The sequence below is a fragment of the Ornithorhynchus anatinus genome, chromosome 19 (assembly GCF_004115215.2).
Source record: "Ornithorhynchus anatinus isolate Pmale09 chromosome 19, mOrnAna1.pri.v4, whole genome shotgun sequence".
Classification (NCBI taxonomy): Eukaryota; Metazoa; Chordata; class Mammalia; order Monotremata; family Ornithorhynchidae; genus Ornithorhynchus; species Ornithorhynchus anatinus.
Genome location: NC_041746.1, coordinates 23,972,445 through 23,989,797, shown reverse-complemented (window position 1 = coordinate 23,989,797; position 17,353 = coordinate 23,972,445). Strand labels below are relative to the sequence as shown.

Sequence of the window (17,353 nt, the reverse complement as noted above, 5' to 3'; positions counted from 1 at the left end):
CAGGCCCACACCCTCGACATTCCTCACAAATCCTACGGAATCCCCTCTTTGGTTAAGCTTCCACCCTACAAGGCTAGCTGCATCACACCGTATCAACCAAAGAGAACTTTTTTTCACGTCACCATCAATTTAGTTTCGTTTATCGTATTAGGAGGATTTGAGAGAGACTCCAAAGTGCCAAATCTACTTGCTGACTGAACTGTATTTCTAGCGCTTAAAGTCCCCCCAGGCATCAGAGTACAAAGTGAAATTTTCAGTAGTTTTATTGAAAAATGCCTCTTTTGTTTGAGAAATAAATAATATAAGGCAGTGAAATTCACAATTTGCAGTTAAAATATAAAAGCAGCAATTCTATATCCATAGTCTTGCAAACATTTTCCAACTGCTCATGATAACTAAGAAACATTATATTCTGAAAAAAAAAAAATCCATACTAAATATACAACACAAACATGCAATTCCATCTCTGCAGGATTGTCTGCAATTTGGCATAAATGTTAATGTGTCTAAAACAAGGAGTTTAAGGCATTATAAAACTGCATCGTCGATACAGTGTTTTCAGCTACATTATGTAAGGTTTGTGGTTTTTAAAGGAGATGTATAAGAGCAGTATATGCCCTGAAGTATAACTGAAGAGAGAGATTAAGCGATAAAGTTGATTGTTTTCTTTTGGTTGTCCTAGGTAACGCCAGGATTCGGGTCGTGTCTGAACTGCCAGAAGCATCCGAGAAAGAGGACCTTCCCAGAATAGGGGCCTCTACTATAACTAGTCCTCAGAAAACACGCGGCAGCTCTGGATCTGGGAGACAGGAAACACTTCCTGGTGCTAATAGCTGAAGAAATCGGAAGAAACTAGTAGTAATAATGGTACGTACGCAGCGCTTACTGTGTGCAGAGCACTGTCCTAAGCGCTGGGAGAGAATACATAGGTGGGAACTGAACACGATCCCTGTCCCTAGACTCACAATCTAAGCTTGGAAGTAAGAGTGATCTCCCAGCATTTCCAGAGCCAGCCTGGGCCACTTCAGTGAGGGCGCACTCGTCCTGATAGGAAAATGCCGGAAGGAAACACTCCAGAATACCCAGAATGTTTCTGAAAAATAAAAGCCACCAACTGCTCTTTGACGCCTCCTCCCTTTCCCCGCTCCGACCCCCTGCCCCAAGAGTGACAAGAAGCATTTTAGGATTTGAGCTTCCTGGGTTTCTTGGACAATGATCTTTTCCAGCGCATCGGCGGGGAGCGAGCTTCCGGCGGCATGTCAGCACCATAGTCCTCAAATTCATCCTCTCTCCTTTCCGATTCCATCGGCACTATGAAAGGTTCCCTCTCGGGCAGATAGGATCCACTTTCAGGCACATATTGTTCTGGTTGAAAATAGTTGTCCGATTCAACGTTATAGTTATGTCATGCTTTGGAAGCCACATATACAATGAGTTAGATTTTCAGTCTACAGAAGGTTAACCCGACCTCAATTTCACAATCATACATACATACGTGAACAATTTTCTGGGGGAATTGTGGGAGGGGAAAATAAAATAAGGAGAAAGCCCGGAAATAGCTTTAGATGCTAAAGATCCAGCCGATAATAATACAATCATTGCACAAACACCACGGAAACGGGGTAGGAAAAAAAACTGTAAACGTTGTACCTAGGCGGATCTCTCATTAAATTAAATACCAAAATAACTGCCACGGTTTGAATTTTTTTTAAAAAAAGCACGAATTAGAAGAACAAGCTGACAAAATGGGGCGGGGGGGGGGGGGGGGGGGGTGGATAGTGGGCTGAGAGCTAAAATTGTACTTTTGAGGTGAAAAGTAACTGGACAAGTAATCATTATCACCAGTGGTAATATACAGTACATGTCATTTTCTGGGGCTGTTCCTCTCAACAGATTGAGTTACAGCTGGTGGTCAAGGAAGACCAATGACTAGAGCGAAACAGAAAAGACGAAGTTATCAAACTTTGGTATTTAAAATTGCAAGTAGAAAACCCAAACGAGATTACATATACAAAATAGGCCCATGCCCTGAATCAGACACATTGCTACCAAGCGAGAGACCAAGAGGTTTCACACGGGGTTATTCTGGCGCTCAGCAAGCAGCAGGCTTTGGTGAGAAGCTTATTGTAAAAAATGTTAACTGATTTTAGTGGACCGATTCCCATACAAACCATTTACAAGCCACAATTAGTTCATTATTTACAGAAGACATTTCTCTTTTTACCAGGTTAAATTGTTTTCCTTGAAATGGTGTTACCTTCATTGGTTAGTAGTTTTATGGGGCCTCCTTTGCAACTGAGGCATCTGACGGTTGTGTATCTGTCTGACTGTTTTTTGTTGTTGGTTTCTACATTATTACAGAAATGCAACAGGCTGAACAAGTCACTTGCATTGTCCATGGTCTCATTCCAGAGTTAGTATACAGAGTCTCCCCTTTCTACAGAGACCAACTCGGTGGTTCATTAACCATATCCGGGGTGAAATTTCCAGGCAGACTCATTCCTACTAAGCACGTGCGCAAACATCTCAGAAACAGGATTTTCATGTATCAAACTGTAAGCAGCACAGCACTGGCGACTTAGAGAATGGGTTACCCGGAACCTGAAACAGGTCAAACATGAACGTTTTTACAAGTCAAGTTGCTGTGCAGATATATTTCATCCTCTAAATATACAATGGTTAAATGGTATGTATATAGCTATATAGTTTTACACTTTTCTCACTCGGTGGTAAAACCAAGGTGTTTCACGTGGGCCAGATTGCTCATTTGGGGAAGAAACGGAAATAGGAAATTTCGGCTTGGTCTGCGTGAGAAATTGATCCTTCGATTCATGGCCCCAGAGGGTCAGGTCGTGTACACGATTCCAGATTTATATAGATATATACATACATATATAGTCTTCTACACATGCGCTTTATGCTATTAGCAAATCATATCACCTTAACTACTTGGCAGATGATTAAGAGCACACAAATGAAACCTTTCACAAATGCACACCCTCGATACCTTTTCCACCAAGAAGCCACGCCCGGGTACTGGTTTGAAAATATAATCGGCAGCTGTTGTCGACCCCGTGACTTTGCCAAGAGCCAGATATTACACTCGGGGGCAAAAGGGGCCGGTTGCTTTTAATGCAGTTGATGGTAGAGGAAGGTGAAAGGGTTTCAGTTGCTTGCTTTGTGTTATGGGGCATTAGAGTCATAGTTTTGATTTCAGGTACTACTTTTGTATAAATAATCCTGGTATCCTCTCATTTGATTTCTCAAACATCCACTGTCCCCCAGGAAAAGAAAAAGTGGGGGTCAACTGCAGTACATTTTTATATTCTCAAAAGAAATAAGGAGCTGCCACCTTCACGATGAAGCTAACGATATCATCAGCAAAAGGAGAAGAAAAAATGAGCCATTTCAATCCTAAAAATAAGACACTTCCCTTCGAGTCTACGGATCGCTAAGAAACATTCTCCAAAGCTCTTCAATCTGACTCCATGTCTGATTCTAATCAACACCTCCTTAACAGAGAACTAACATTTCTCCAAAGGCTATGGTACATGAACTCAGGTGAATCAAGGGGCAGCTCACATACCTGGATATCCTTGCCCATTGTATGGGATGCTTGCACACTGAGATGAATCACAGTATCCGGGAGGGCCGGGTGGTCCCCGGATTCCTGAGTTTCCGGGACGCCCCGGGGGGCCAGGAGGTCCTCTCGAGCCTGTGGAACCTGGTGGACCCGATCTAGACTCTCCTTGGGGACCTAGGTGAGGAATGAAATGAACGGACGCTTTTTTTTTCACCCTCTGCCGAACACTAAGAGAACCTAATGACCACGTAACTGGCACTTCCAGTGTCTAGACTCTGCACAAGTATACGGTACGGAAATGTTTCCACAAGAAACCACCAGCGTGCACCAGAAATGTCATGTGGCCTCTTTGCCGGTGACTCAACACCGGTTAATTCCCAAAGTGTGGCCAGATGGAGGTCTTGATTCACGGGAAACTGATTTGGCAAGAGCTGGGCCAAGCCCCAGATATCGCTAAATTGCGCAGTTGGTTTCCACGCTCATAAAAGAGGAGCGGTGGCGAATCCCTCCCGAACCTCCACCCCAGCTCATGCGAATCAATGTGAAAGGTCCCAGAAGGAGAGCAAATCTTCAAACTAGTAAAAGGGTCAGTGGAAAAGCGAAGTCCTGAAGACCTTCCCCGACCCAGCCTTCCCTCAACAGAATTCCCCCCGGCTCGGATACGCAAACAGCCAGAACAGGCCCAGAAGTCAACAGTCCTCGGTCCTGTTTGTAGAAAATAAGCACTCTGACAATCTGGAGGGAAAGTTCTACAATGCCTAAGAGAGGCACGCTGAATTTGCAGTTAAAACATAGGCTTGCATTAACCTTCCCGGTCTGCGGCTTCAGGAGAGATGAGGTAATGTTATTTTTGGACCGGATGGTCCTTCAGTTCTCAGAAATGTATAGCTTTGACCAACTCGAGCCCGACTTCGCTGTGAGTCTCTTATGGACGTCCTAATGAAAAAGTCATGTTTAATCTTGTAAATTAAAGGCAGAAACAACGAGACAGCTAGCTGCTTCTGCCAAGACATCTTAAAACATCAGTGAATGAAATTGTGACATGGAAGGCTAACATTTTCATAAAAAAAATCTCCTCTCCTAACGTTTCCCTGAACAGAGTACCTGGAAGAAATGGGGCCATGATCTGGATCCCAAGTTACAATATAATCCTGGCAGGGGCGGGAAATCAGAGGACCAGCCAAACCCACAGGGGGAGATTCTTTCGTCAGGTTGAGGCCTCATGAGTCTTAAGGGTCCTAACGAAACTTGCGTCGTTAGTCTGTTAACATCGAGGAGATTTGCTACTAAAACGGCTTCACACTTCCACGCAGCACTACGGGAAACCATTAGACTGAGGTTGTGCGGAAGCAGCACGGTCTAGTGGATAGCGCACGGGCCTCGGAGTCAGAAGGACCTGGGTTCTAATCCCTGATCTGCCGCTTGCCTGCTGTGTGACCTTAGGAAAGTCACTTCACTTCTCTGAGCCTCACTTATCTCATCTGTAAAATGGGGATGAAGACTGAGCCCTATGAGGGACAGGGACTGTGTCCAACGTGATTAGCTTGTATCTACCCCAGTGCTCAGAACGGTGCTTGGCACAAAGTTATGGGCTTTACAAATACCACCACTATTATTATTATGATTAGAAGGGGGGCTTTGTATTCAGGGCAATGACATTGTTGGGTATCCTCAGGGATCTGAAAGTCCGCCTTGGGCTTGCCGGGGCTTGCTGCTCTTGACTTAATCCCTCTCCCCTTCCTGGCCAAGCAGACTCCGGGCACAGAACACCATAATAAAATAATAATAATAACTGTGGGATTTGTTAAGTGCTTACTGTGTGCCAGGCACTGTTCTAAGCTCCGGGGTAGATACAAGACAATCAAGTTGGACAGAGTCCTTCTCCCACACAGGGCTTCCAGTCTTGATCCCTATTTTACAGATAAGGTAACTGAAGCACAGAGAGGTTAAATGACTTGCCCAAGGTCACACAACAGACAAGTGGCAGAGCTGGGATTAGAGCCCAAGTCCTTCTGTCTCCCAGGCCTGTGTTCTATCCACTAGGTCACCTAGCTTCTCAGTCCATCAGGCAGATAAATTGGCAGCGGCGTCTTGGGTTGGGTTCTGAGGTGAGACATGTAATTCAAAAGCATCCTTCTTGTCAGCCAGGGCACGGCATATTTAGGTCCAACAATAAACGTCCATCCATTTTTCAAAGAATTCTCCTAGGCCCATGCCTTCTCACCTGAATGGAAAAACCCAAGTTGCTGCTCCTGTGACAGAAAAACAACCCTCTCTGGGCACCTCTTACACAGTAATGTTCAACGAGCAGCAGCATGGTGCAGTGGATAGAGCAAGGCCCTGGGAGTTAGAAGATCAAGGGTTCTAATCCCATTTCTGATTGGGCAAGTCATTTCATTTCTCTTTGGCCTCAGTTACTTCATCTGAAAATGGGGATTGAGCCTGTGAGCTCCACATGGGACAGGGCCTGTGTCCACCTTGATTTGTTTCTATCTACCCCAGAGTCTAGTACAGTGCCTGGCACATAGTGGGCACTTGAAAAGTACTATTATTATTATTATTAATAATTCTGCCACAAAATCACTCACTGGCATGAAACTCTAAAATCAGCTTGTCCCCAACTGCCACCTAGTTACAGCAGAACAATACACCTCCATGTGGTTTCAGGAGTTTTCAAAACCCTTCATGGAACATGATAGTATAACTGGATATCACATCTATTCACACCTCCAGAATCTCCCGTGACTCAAAGAAAACTAGGGTCGGACTGCTTTTCTTCTCTGTTGAAAGTAGTCAACTTACCAGCTGGTCCAGGTAGACCTCGGGGACCTTGAGACCCAGCCCCTCTCTCTCCCTTCTCTCCTGGCAACCCTAAATGATGAAAGAGAGAAAGAACCAGCAGGAAATTAATAGTTTTTCAAACATAACCGGTAATGTTGAATTCAAATCACTTCTTTCCTCAGCTGAGGCGGAATCTAATTCTACCCCAGAGTCCACAGTCTGGGCTGCGTCCATGCTGGGACATTTATGTGTGGTCTCAGATCCCCATCCAAGGACGGCGTCTGGCCCCTCGGCCGTGAAAATACTTTGAAGAGTGCAAACAGTCCCTAATGGGTAAAATGAGAAACGTACTGGGGAACAGTGCTCCTAGTGTGAGGGGGATTTAACTTCCAGTTGCCCTCCCACCACCAAAAAAAACATCAGGGCAAGCAAATGGACAACTTGCCTGAGGAAAAACAATTTCCATTTGATACCCGTCCCTCAAAAAAAGTCACTCAGAGTCCACAAAACTACAGTGCCTCTAGACATCTGGAATCAGATCGGCAGGCAATTTATTTTTTCCCCCTTCCTTCCTCAACGATACTCATCATCCGTAAAATCGAAGTGAATTAGAGCGGCAGGACATGCCATAGGAGGAGTCTGAAAAATATGGCTTCAGCCCCATATCACACATCAGTTAAGAGGAAAGTTATGGCAGTTGGAGGCTCTTGCCAAGACATAGTTGTCTCATGGACTGAAACTCTGCTCAAAAGAGCGCTTTCCCTTGACCCAGATAGCTGATAACACTGCCCTGTTTCCCCAAGATATGAATCGCTGTAATCTGATCGCTCTCCTCAGATGAGCTTCAACAACCCGGACAGCCTTTCCTGGGTTTTCAGAACTTCCAGACTCACTAGAGAAATTCCCATTTTTGCCTGGTTCCTAAACTCTACATTCCTTCCTTCAGCCCCATTTCCTCCACTCCTCCCTGCCCCTCAGCCCGCTCCCACCCAGAAACAACCCAACCTACCCCGATCACCGGGGGGTCCCTGTAGGCCAGGAGTTCCTGGAAAACCCGGTCTGCCTCCGGGACCGGGTTCTCCTCGTGCTCCCGCGCTTCCTGGGGGCCCTGGGGGGCCGGGTGGTCCCGGTTGATTGCGGTTGGAATGGTAATCATTGGGAATCTGATTCAGCATTTGATTGAATCGGCTCATCTGGCCTGGAATGGAAAGGAGATATTTCAGTAAAAATCATGGGAATCGCTTTTCCAAACAAGGAAAAACAAATGCTTTCGGATAATAAAATGTGCTCTCGAATCTTCCTAGTCAGCTGATGCTCCCGTTCAGAATATTTTGAGGAAGGAAGCCTGATTTAGAAGGCCCTCCGGTGGGAGGGGACTTGCAGAAAACAATTGGGCTTCTCGAAACAAAGTGTTGACATGAATTCTGTAGTCCGTCCTCATAAAGATCTTCATGTCTCCTGTACCACTGGTCAGGCTGCGTTAATAGTGGCTGTGGGTCCAAAGAAAAAGGGAAGACAGATGCTTCCCCTCAAGACTAGAAGCTCACTGTGGGCAGGGGACCCGTCTAACCATTCTACTGCATTATACTCAGACCGTGAGCTCCACGGAGGTCCTGATTATCTTATCTACCCCAGAGCTTACTCAGTACAGGGCTTGGCAAATAGTGCTTAACAAATACCACTGTTATTATAATTATTATTCCTCTCCCAAGTGCTTAGTCCAGTGCTCTGCACGCGGTAAGAGCTCAGTGAATACTGCCGACTGACTGATTGACTGATTTCAAAGACAAAGCAAGGCCGCAATCCCCAAAGCCACCTCTCTTAGTCTTCCCCTCATCACCTCTGCCATAGGTGCTGCTGAGCTGAGCTGAGAATAGGCCTGGTAAGGCCATGGAGGGAGATGGTTAGGCCGTCTATGTGCCCTGGGCAGGGGAATAAGGGGAAGTTAACTATAAATTAATTAAGCAAGCAAGCCATGGCATTTATTGAGCACTCACTGCGTGCAGAGTACTGTACGAAGACTTAGGACTGTTGGAAGATATATTCCCTACCCACGAGAGTGATCAACCATGCTTGCAAGGCCTTGGTTCAACAGGACACCCAAACCAGTCAAAACAGTTCCAGAATATTAATATTCCTGTATTTGTTAAGCACTTACTATGTGGGAGGCACGTTACTAAGTACTGGGATGGATATGAGCAAATCGGGTTGGATACAGTCCCTCTCCCATATGGGGCTCACAGTCTCAATCCCCATTTTACAGATGAGGTAACTGAGGCACACAGAAGTGAAGTAATTTGCCCAAGGCCACACAATGAACTAGAGGCGGAGCCGGAATTAGAACCCAAGACCTGCTGACTCCCAGGCCTAAGCTCTATCGACTACACCACGATGTCTTCCTCAAAATCTGTAGAACAATTATAGCTAGCCAGGAGATCATGTTTCTTTGAATCCCAGATCTTGTTGACTGTAGATCTTGTAAAACACCCAGAGATGAAAAAGCTATTGGCATAGAAAATAGAACGTTACCATTTATCAACTGTTCACACACTTGTCTTGCAACTGCTCGCATCATGTTCTGGGAAGCAATATCTCCCTTAATTGAAACAAGAAGAAGGTTAATAGACTCAAACTTCGAAGATTTAATTCATCAGATAAACAGAAGCTGGATTTTAAGTCATACTTACTCTATCTCCTTTCTCTCCTTTCAATCCAGATGGACCCTAGAAGAGGGAATTTTCATTATTAGTACTTCAAGGGTCTGAAAACATTCCCGGATTTTTATGACAGACCCACATGAAGGTCTGGAAGAGAACCAGAAAGACCTTCCACGCGTCTGCCTGCCCTGAGAAGACAAAGTGATATCAGAACAACACATTTTTGTCATTCTCAGCCTTTTTGACTGCATCTCCCCGCCTAGATTGTAAACTCCTTGTGAGCAGGGAATAACTCCACCAACTCTGTCATACTTTATTCTCCCAGTGCTTAGTAAGTCAGTACTCAATAAATACTATTGATTGATTTATCAAAGAGGCCCCCTCCCGAAGCCTACTTCGCACTAATTTCCTTGGCCTTATATAGAATGTCTCCATGAATGTATCCCAGAGATTTTCTAAAAGAAACTACACATTATTCTGATTCAATTTCCCTCATCGAAACCATGATCCCTTCCTCGACTTGGGCTAATTGGCAAAGCGAATTCATCATCATCATCGTCGTCGTCGTCATCATCACCGTAAGTTACTGAGCACATACCATATGCAAAGCACTGTGTTATGGAATCAGGAAATCCCTACCCTCAAGGAGCTTTCAGACCCAGCCAAACGATATGCTTTTTCCAAAACCAGTACAAGGGCAGTTTGCCAATGGTGAGGGCCCCTCTGCAAACATCCAACTTCCAAGGCTCTTTACTATGATACGTGTTAAGCCCTTATTATGTGTCAAGCACTGTTCTAAGCACTGAGGAAAATAGTAGATAGAGCACGGGCCTGGGAGTCAGCAGGACCTGGGTTCTAATCCCGTCTCTGCCACTTGGCTTTTGTGAGACCTCGTGTAATTCAACTTTCTCTGTGCCTCAGTTATCTCATCTGTAAAGTGGGTATTAAGACTGTGAGCCTCACCTGGAACAGGGCCTATATCCACCCCGATTAGCTTGCTTCCACCCCAACGCTTAGGACAGTGCTTGATACAAAGTAAGCTCTTAAAAAATACCATCATTATTTATACAAGTTAATCAGAATAGAAACAGACCCTGTCCCTCATGGGACTCACAGTCCTAGTCAGAGTAACAGCTGTTGAATTCCCATTTTACAGTTACAGAGAAGTGAAGTGACTTGCCCAAGGTCACCCTGAGCCGGGACTGGAACCCAGGTCTTCTGACTCCCAGGTCAGTGATCTTTCCACTAAGCCACACTGCTTCTCTGATAAATGCCAGGCTCCGGAGAACGAATGACTGTCGCCCACCATTTCCCTGACCCTGTCTGTTGGGGATTTTTTTGTCTTGAAGAATCTTAATTAGGTGACAGCTTCTAGAGAATAACAATAACTGTACACATTCACTCTCCAGGACCTGAGATGATGAAGGCACAATTTCTGGGAAGTTCTGGGTTTCCGATCGGTTATCGTGAAAGCGGAAAAGAAAATCCCTAGCTCATTCAAAGGTTTTAAGAGCAACCCCCCATCTGCCCTGGAGTCCTTGAGCCCTGTTATCAGCCCATTACCCGCCTACACCGCTCCCATAATGATCCAGCCACGGACCCCACCGGGGCTGGTCGGAAAATCCACGCCATTCCAAAGCATCCCTTATGAGCATTACTTGCACGGCCAATGGCCTTTTGCCAAGCAGTTCACTGTAGATGGGTTGACTTAGGATGGCGATTTGTCAATTCCCACCTCTGACTTCTGGCTCATCCCTTCCTCCTGCCTGGAACTCTCTCTCCCTTTCAATCCACCAGACCACAACTCTCCCCTTTTTCGAAGCCCTTCTGAAATCCCACCTCTTCCAGAAGGTTTTCCCTAAACTACGACTTCAGGACTTATCCACTAATAACTGTGAGAAGCAGTTTGGCTTAGTGCATAGACTATGGGCCTGGGAGTCAGAAAGACCTGAGTTCTAATCCTGACTCCACCACTTGTCTGCTATGTGACCTTGAGCAAGTCAATTAACTTCTCTGTGCCTCAGTTACTTCATCTGCAAAATGGGGATTAATATGGTGAGCCCCAGGAGGGACATGGACTGTATCCAACCTGATTAACTTCTATCTACCCCAGCGCTTAGTTCAGTGCCTGGCACATACTAAGCATTTTATCAATACCATAAAAAAATCTTCCTGTCATGCTTGAGTATATATGGATTTGCATACTCAAGTATTTAGGTTCTTCTTCCCCCTCCCTGTAAGTGATTTTGCATCTGTCTCCCATGATTATATTATGAACTCTTCGAGGTCAGGGATCATGTCTCCAACCCCTTATTGCACTCTCCTATGCTCTAGCACAGTAAACAATAAATACTGATTGATTAATCCATCTTTCTAGAATCCAGACTACTCCCAAGATCTTCTCTTAGAGGTGATGGCGATGTGATCGACCGACAGTTTCAAACACTGTCCAGACTGGGGAAAACCCCAGGGCGTAGCTGCATTTACATAATTCTACATCTCGGATTGCTTGTTTAACTGAAAGAAATGGCGACTTCAACCAGGCACTGCAACACGGCAAGAAGAAGCAATTTTCCCCGGCACAAGGCAGAGCTGTAGAAGGGACTGCCAGTCACAGTCTCACCAAGTCAACCCATCAGTCGATGGTACTTGTTGAGTGCTTACTATGTGCTGAGCACTGCTCTAAGTACTCCGGACTACCAATACAACAGACTACCGAGTCCATTTCTAATACCTACCGTGAGGACTTAAGCAATGACCTTGGCTACAGAGGGACCCAAAGAGAGACAGAATGCTGAAAATCATCACCAGCTGTTTCTAACAAGGGAATTGAAATTAATGTGTTCAAGGTTGCTCCCTCTGAGTACTCATGTGCATGATAAAGGTTTTTCAAAACATATAATTATGAAGACAAACACATGGTCTTTCCTGCAAAGTGACTTTCTGTGCACACCACACACACACACAACACAAAGGTTGGAGAATTTACCCATGCCCTTACTTCAGGGTGCTGCAGCTATGAAATATTAGTAACTGATGAGTGATTGTCTTCTTCTATAGGCAAAGAAAAGAAGCTCATTCTCCTAGGAAATGGTGGAAATCTTGGCAATTTAGAGAAGGCGAAACATTATCTTCTGTGAGTTACTCTCATGGAATTTGGCTCTCTCAAAAACCAGATAGCTTTAGCCACAATTAAAATCGAGGGCCTGTTTCAAAGTCCACAATTTAGAAGTGAAGTCACTTCTACCACAAGGTCACTAGAGTATGTGTTCTAAAGCCTGGAGACATCCTATGAAGGATTTTAGAATAACTCAGTTTTGTGCAAATACAACAGACAATGGATTTAAAATGAAAAACAGTGTTGCCTATTGGTGGTTTGATGCATTTTCATTATTCCAGATTAATTTAATGATTAACTATGCTATGTACGTAGGCATATCACATCAAGAATCTGCTCATTAAAACTTCCCGACTATCACAAACCAAAAGCTTCCAGTTGAACGAAACAGCATGTAATCCACTGTCAATCATTTAAAAATAATAGATTTAATTTTTTAAACTTTTTTAATAGTTCGGCTGGCCTCACATACCTGACTTTGGATCCGGTATCATATTGAAGAGTGCCTTTCTGGGTGGTGTGGGATGGTAGGGGGTGTGGCCTATTTCATTTCTCTATGCAGTTTCTGCTTCACTACCTGCTATTGTCCATTCTCCTCACATGTCCCTCTCACCAAACTGCCTGGCTTTTTTCATTGCCTCAGCCTGAAATTTTGCTTTTTTTTTCTTCTTTATGCTATCTGTTAAGTGTTTAAAACATACAAGGCACTGTATTAAGCGCCGGGGTAAATACAAGCTAATCTGGTTGGATATAGTCCAAGTCCCACAGGGGGCTCACAGTCAATGTCCATTTTGTACATGAGGCAACTGAGGCACAGAGAAGTTAAGAGACTTGTCCAAGGTCACACAACAGATACATCGCAGAGCCAGGATTAGAACCCTGGAATTTCAGTAGGGATCTTTCATCGGTGGGCTGCCTTTTAAATAATGGTATTTGTTGCCAAGCACTGTACTAAGTGCTGGGCATAGTAGCCAATCATCAAACCTGTCTAAGTGGGTGGGTGGGACAACAGCTATTTGCAGATCAATTTGCAAATCCATTTGCAGAGGAAGGCACTGAGGTACAGAGAAGTTAAGTAACTTGCCCAAGGTCACACAATAAGCATATAAATTTTTTATTTATATTAATGTCTTGTCTCCGCTTCTACACCGTAAGCTTACTGTGGGCAGGGAATGTGACTGCTAACTCTGCTGTATTGTACAGCAAGTGCTTTGTACATTGCTCAGAACATTGTAAGCACTCAGTAAATACCGTCAATTGATTGATGTGGCAGAGCCAGGAATAGAACCCAGGCCCTCCGACTCCCAGGCCCGTCTCATTCCACTAGGCAATGCTGATTTTCAAACTACCAATACAAACTACTTACCTAGAGTCCCTTAATAACATTAAAATGTCACTGCTAAGGAGTCAGTATGAAAAATAGTCCCAATCCTTCATCCAGGTTTTTACTGCTTTAGTACCTGTAGTGCTCTAAAATTAAGAGGAACTCTTTCCAGATATTCTGCTGGTCCTACTCTTGATGTTTATTCACTGTAGAAATATTTTTCTTGGCAAAGAGGCCCTCTCTCCTTCCAGAAGAAGCCAGAGACCACAATGTCCACCCCCAGAATATTATAACCACTCAAAGAGAGATACTTTTGACATGAAACTGCTGTAAATTCAGGCTGTGGGTTTAGCAAAGTTTCAATATAGGCAGCCACAAAGCCTGAGTAGGATAAATCTTTCAAAGCCTAGACGGCTCTCTGAAAGATCTGAATTTCCGATGAATTGAAGAGCTGATTTGGGAAATGAAAGGCACCATCTTACCTGTCTCCCATTTTCTCCTGGTTTTCCTGGTTTCCCACTTGGACCTGTTACTCCTGGAGACCCTGGGTTACCCTGTAATAAAAGCAGAGCAAGAAAGAGAACTTAAAAGTGGAAATCTTAGTATTTCAATTATTAGTCTTTGCTAGTCCATGCCTTAATTTACAGGTGTTGGTTGAGAGCCCTGGCATAGTTATGCAATGACTAGATATGGAAAAGGCTGAAATGTAATATTAAAAACACTTCAGGAAACATTATTGCTTATTCTTTCAGTTGTAAATTTTTCTTTTGAAATTCAAACTTAGTTTTAGGAAGTGAATTTTTAAGTCAACCCCCTCCTTCAAGCTCCATTTCTTTAATCAAAAACTGAAGCTCTTTTAGTGGGCTCATAATTGTTCTCTTAAGTGGACTCCTCTGTTTTTCATCAGGACCTCACAAACACATAGCCCTAACTAGAAATTCTTCTCTAGAGGAGCTGCATTATGGATCTGCTTGGAGGCAGGAACATAGATCAAATGATCTCTTAATATTCCCTTCTGGTTCTTAGAGTCCTTCTCTGACTAAGTCCCCCTTTCCTCTTTTCCCTCTCCCTTTTGCATCACCCTGACTCTCTCCTTTTATTCATCCCCCTCCCAGCACCACAGCACTTACGTACATGTCTGTAATTTATTTATATTAATATTTTTCTCTCCTTCTAGACTAAGCTTTTTACGGATGGTGAATGTGTCTATTATATTGTCAACTGTACTCTCCCAAGTGCTTAGTATGGTGCTCTGCACGCAGTAGGCACTCAATAAATATGTTTGACTGACTGACTTGTTTCTTGGTTCCTACAGTTTTTCTCAACCCAGAAGTACTACAGATTTGTATTGCTTAGGATTGATTGATTCAATTTGATCGATCATTTTTGAGACAACCCCTTACGTATTAAAGCCTAAGGTCGCTAACCTTGTCAAGATTAGGCTAAGCCTTATATGATCAACTGCTGGCTATAACATTCACAGAATGCCAATTTGGGTTTCTATTTCCCGACGGGATTTCAGAAGATCAAAGACAGTTAAAACAACCACTCCACCTTTCAGTGGAATGGCACTTCCATTCTTCCTGAGGAAGTGGGCTATGTATTGGCCTAGCTAATAATAATAATATAGCTAATAAGCTATAGGTGACATCTTCAGGAATTTGTGTTTCCAGGCTTTGTGAAGGGCGGCTTTTGGGTCGAACTCTCCTGGATTTCCCACCTCACATTTCTCCAGCCCCACCGCCCGTCCCATCCATTCTTACCGCTTGTCCCGGTGACCCTCTCGGTCCCATGGGGCCATCTTTTCCTGTGAAACCCTGTTGAAAAAATGGCAGTGGTTACCGGGGGATGTGGCAGTGGGGGAAAGGAGGCTGAGGAGAGGGTTAGCGGAAAGGATGACCTGTTCTCAGAGTAGTCGTATAAACATTCTCTGAGAGTCTACCTCCATCAGATGAATTTGTATCTGAAAAATGCTCTGGCAAATTAACCAAATCTCCATCAGGAAAAGTAACACCTTCTTCTAAGCTATTTCCGAGGGCTCGTTCAACATGGCTAAAATTGGTAAAAACGTAATAATAATAATAATGATTCTGGTATTTGTTAAGTGTTTACTATGTAATAGGGACCTTACTAAACGCTGGGATGGACACAAGCAAATCAGGGACCCAGTCCCATGTGGGGTTCACAATCCCCAATTTACAGATGAGGTAACTGAGACACAGAGAAATGAAGCGACTTGCCCAAGATCATACAGCAGACACGCGGCAGAACCAGTTTTAAAACACAGGTCCTTCTGAATCCCAGGCCTGTGCTCTATCCACTATGCCATGCTGCTTTTCAACCTAACCAAACTGTGGCCTCTGAGAAGGTCGATCCCAAATTCCTTTCCTAAAAGAGACTTCTCCCTTCTTTTGTCATCTTCAGAGGCGAGACACTGCCCAGCACTGTTCTGCCCAAGAGGTCACTGGCAACAAGCAAGTGATGACGGGGAGCCCACAGAATTATAACAGTGAGGAGGGAGGGTGACTGACAGTGTGTGATCTCAGTTCCATAACTGACAACTCAATTTAGGAACCTACTCAACTCAAGTATTCAATTGGCAAAGAATTCATTTGGCATTTTCCCACTTCAACCTTTAAGGCCCAGAGGTGATTTAATTGAACAGCATGATTGGACTAAACTTTGTGAATTTCCCCCAAAAAGCAAACCAATTTCCCTTCACTACCTCAGTAAGGAAATATGGGAAGAGAGGAATTTCCTGCTCTAATAGTTGATGGGATTCTTGACTCATCTCTCCATTCCAACTTCTAATGCAATTCAAACTGGGAAATGAGGGACAAATATTGAACGGAGAAGTGCTGAATAGAAAGAACAGCTTCTCTGTCCAAGCTATGCTGTTATTGAGAAAATCCATAACATTCTTTCCTTTATCCACTGCCAGTTGACCCCTCCCTGGAATGGATTTCCCCATCAACTGCAGAGAAGGGGCCTGGGAGTCAGAAGGACCTGAATTCTAATCGAAGCTCCACCATGTCTGCTCTGCGACCTCGGGCAAGTCACTTTGCCTCTCTGTGCCTCAGTTACCCCATCTGTAAAATAGGAATTAAGACTGTGAGCCCCATGTGGGGCAGGGACTATGTCCAACTGATTACTTTGTACCTACACAGCGCTTAGTACAGTGCCCGGCACATAATAAATGCTAAACAGATGCCATAAAAAAAAAACCCAAAACTACCATCTGTTACAACCTGTTGAGTGTTTCTGAGTCAAGATATCTTCAAGCCTTATTGTAGGGCAGGTGGAGATGGAGAGAGAGAGGTACTGGCTTGTGAAAAATCCTAGTTAGCTAAATTAACTCTTCAGCCAGAGCTGAGCTAGGGAATTATTCCCAAAAGGCTTTCCATAACGACATAGAGGGTTAATCATATTAGCAGATGCCTCACTCCTGGCTTAACCTATCATGGACTAAGGCAGCTCTGCCAGAGTTCTCCCGGGAGAGTCTTATAGGCATAAAGGGCTCTGTCTCCCTGTCTGTCTCTCCTTCCTCTTTGCTCCTGATCATTTTAAACTTCTGTCCGATGGATCGATTTTTCTCAGTCCACCAGGACTGCTGTACTGTTCTAGTTACTCAAGCTTTCTGCTTGTTAAAGCATCAAATAATAAAGTTTTTACTGTACTTCTGTCAGCAAATGCTTTGTTAATTATTTTAACAGATAGGATTTCCTCCACTTTCCCAACAATGAGTTACTGTAACACTTAAAATCCATTCAGCTTTAGCCACTCAGGATAATGCAGAGTCCATCAACATTACAGATCCATCTTTCTGTTTAGTAGGTGGGATTTTTCCATTGGAAATAGTTGCTTAGATCCTTTGAAAATTGATTTGGAAA

General features: G+C 44.1%; 1 protein-coding gene across 4 annotated transcripts in view; it reads right to left on the bottom strand.

Moving 5' to 3' along the window:
- Positions 1 to 245: 245 nt before the first annotated feature.
- The window catches only part of COL12A1 (collagen type XII alpha 1 chain), a 151,778-nt gene continuing 134,670 nt past the window's right edge, over positions 246 to 17,353 (bottom strand). For 3 of the 4 annotated variants that reach the window (XM_029047119.2, XM_029047120.1, XM_039914749.1), the window contains 8 exons: positions 15,227 to 15,280; positions 13,946 to 14,017; positions 9,052 to 9,087; positions 8,894 to 8,960; positions 7,374 to 7,562; positions 6,386 to 6,454; positions 3,587 to 3,757; positions 246 to 1,365 (listed from right to left, as the gene is read on the bottom strand). In XM_029047119.2, the coding sequence (XP_028902952.1) occupies positions 1,181 to 1,365; positions 3,587 to 3,757; positions 6,386 to 6,454; positions 7,374 to 7,562; positions 8,894 to 8,960; positions 9,052 to 9,087; positions 13,946 to 14,017; positions 15,227 to 15,280 (843 nt within the window). In that variant the 3' untranslated portion in view covers positions 246 to 1,180. Of the gene's footprint in view, positions 1,366 to 1,947; positions 2,602 to 3,586; positions 3,758 to 6,385; positions 6,455 to 7,373; positions 7,563 to 8,893; positions 8,961 to 9,051; positions 9,088 to 13,945; positions 14,018 to 15,226; positions 15,281 to 17,353 lie in introns of those variants that run through there. The other variant, XM_039914748.1, reaches the window with a different exon arrangement.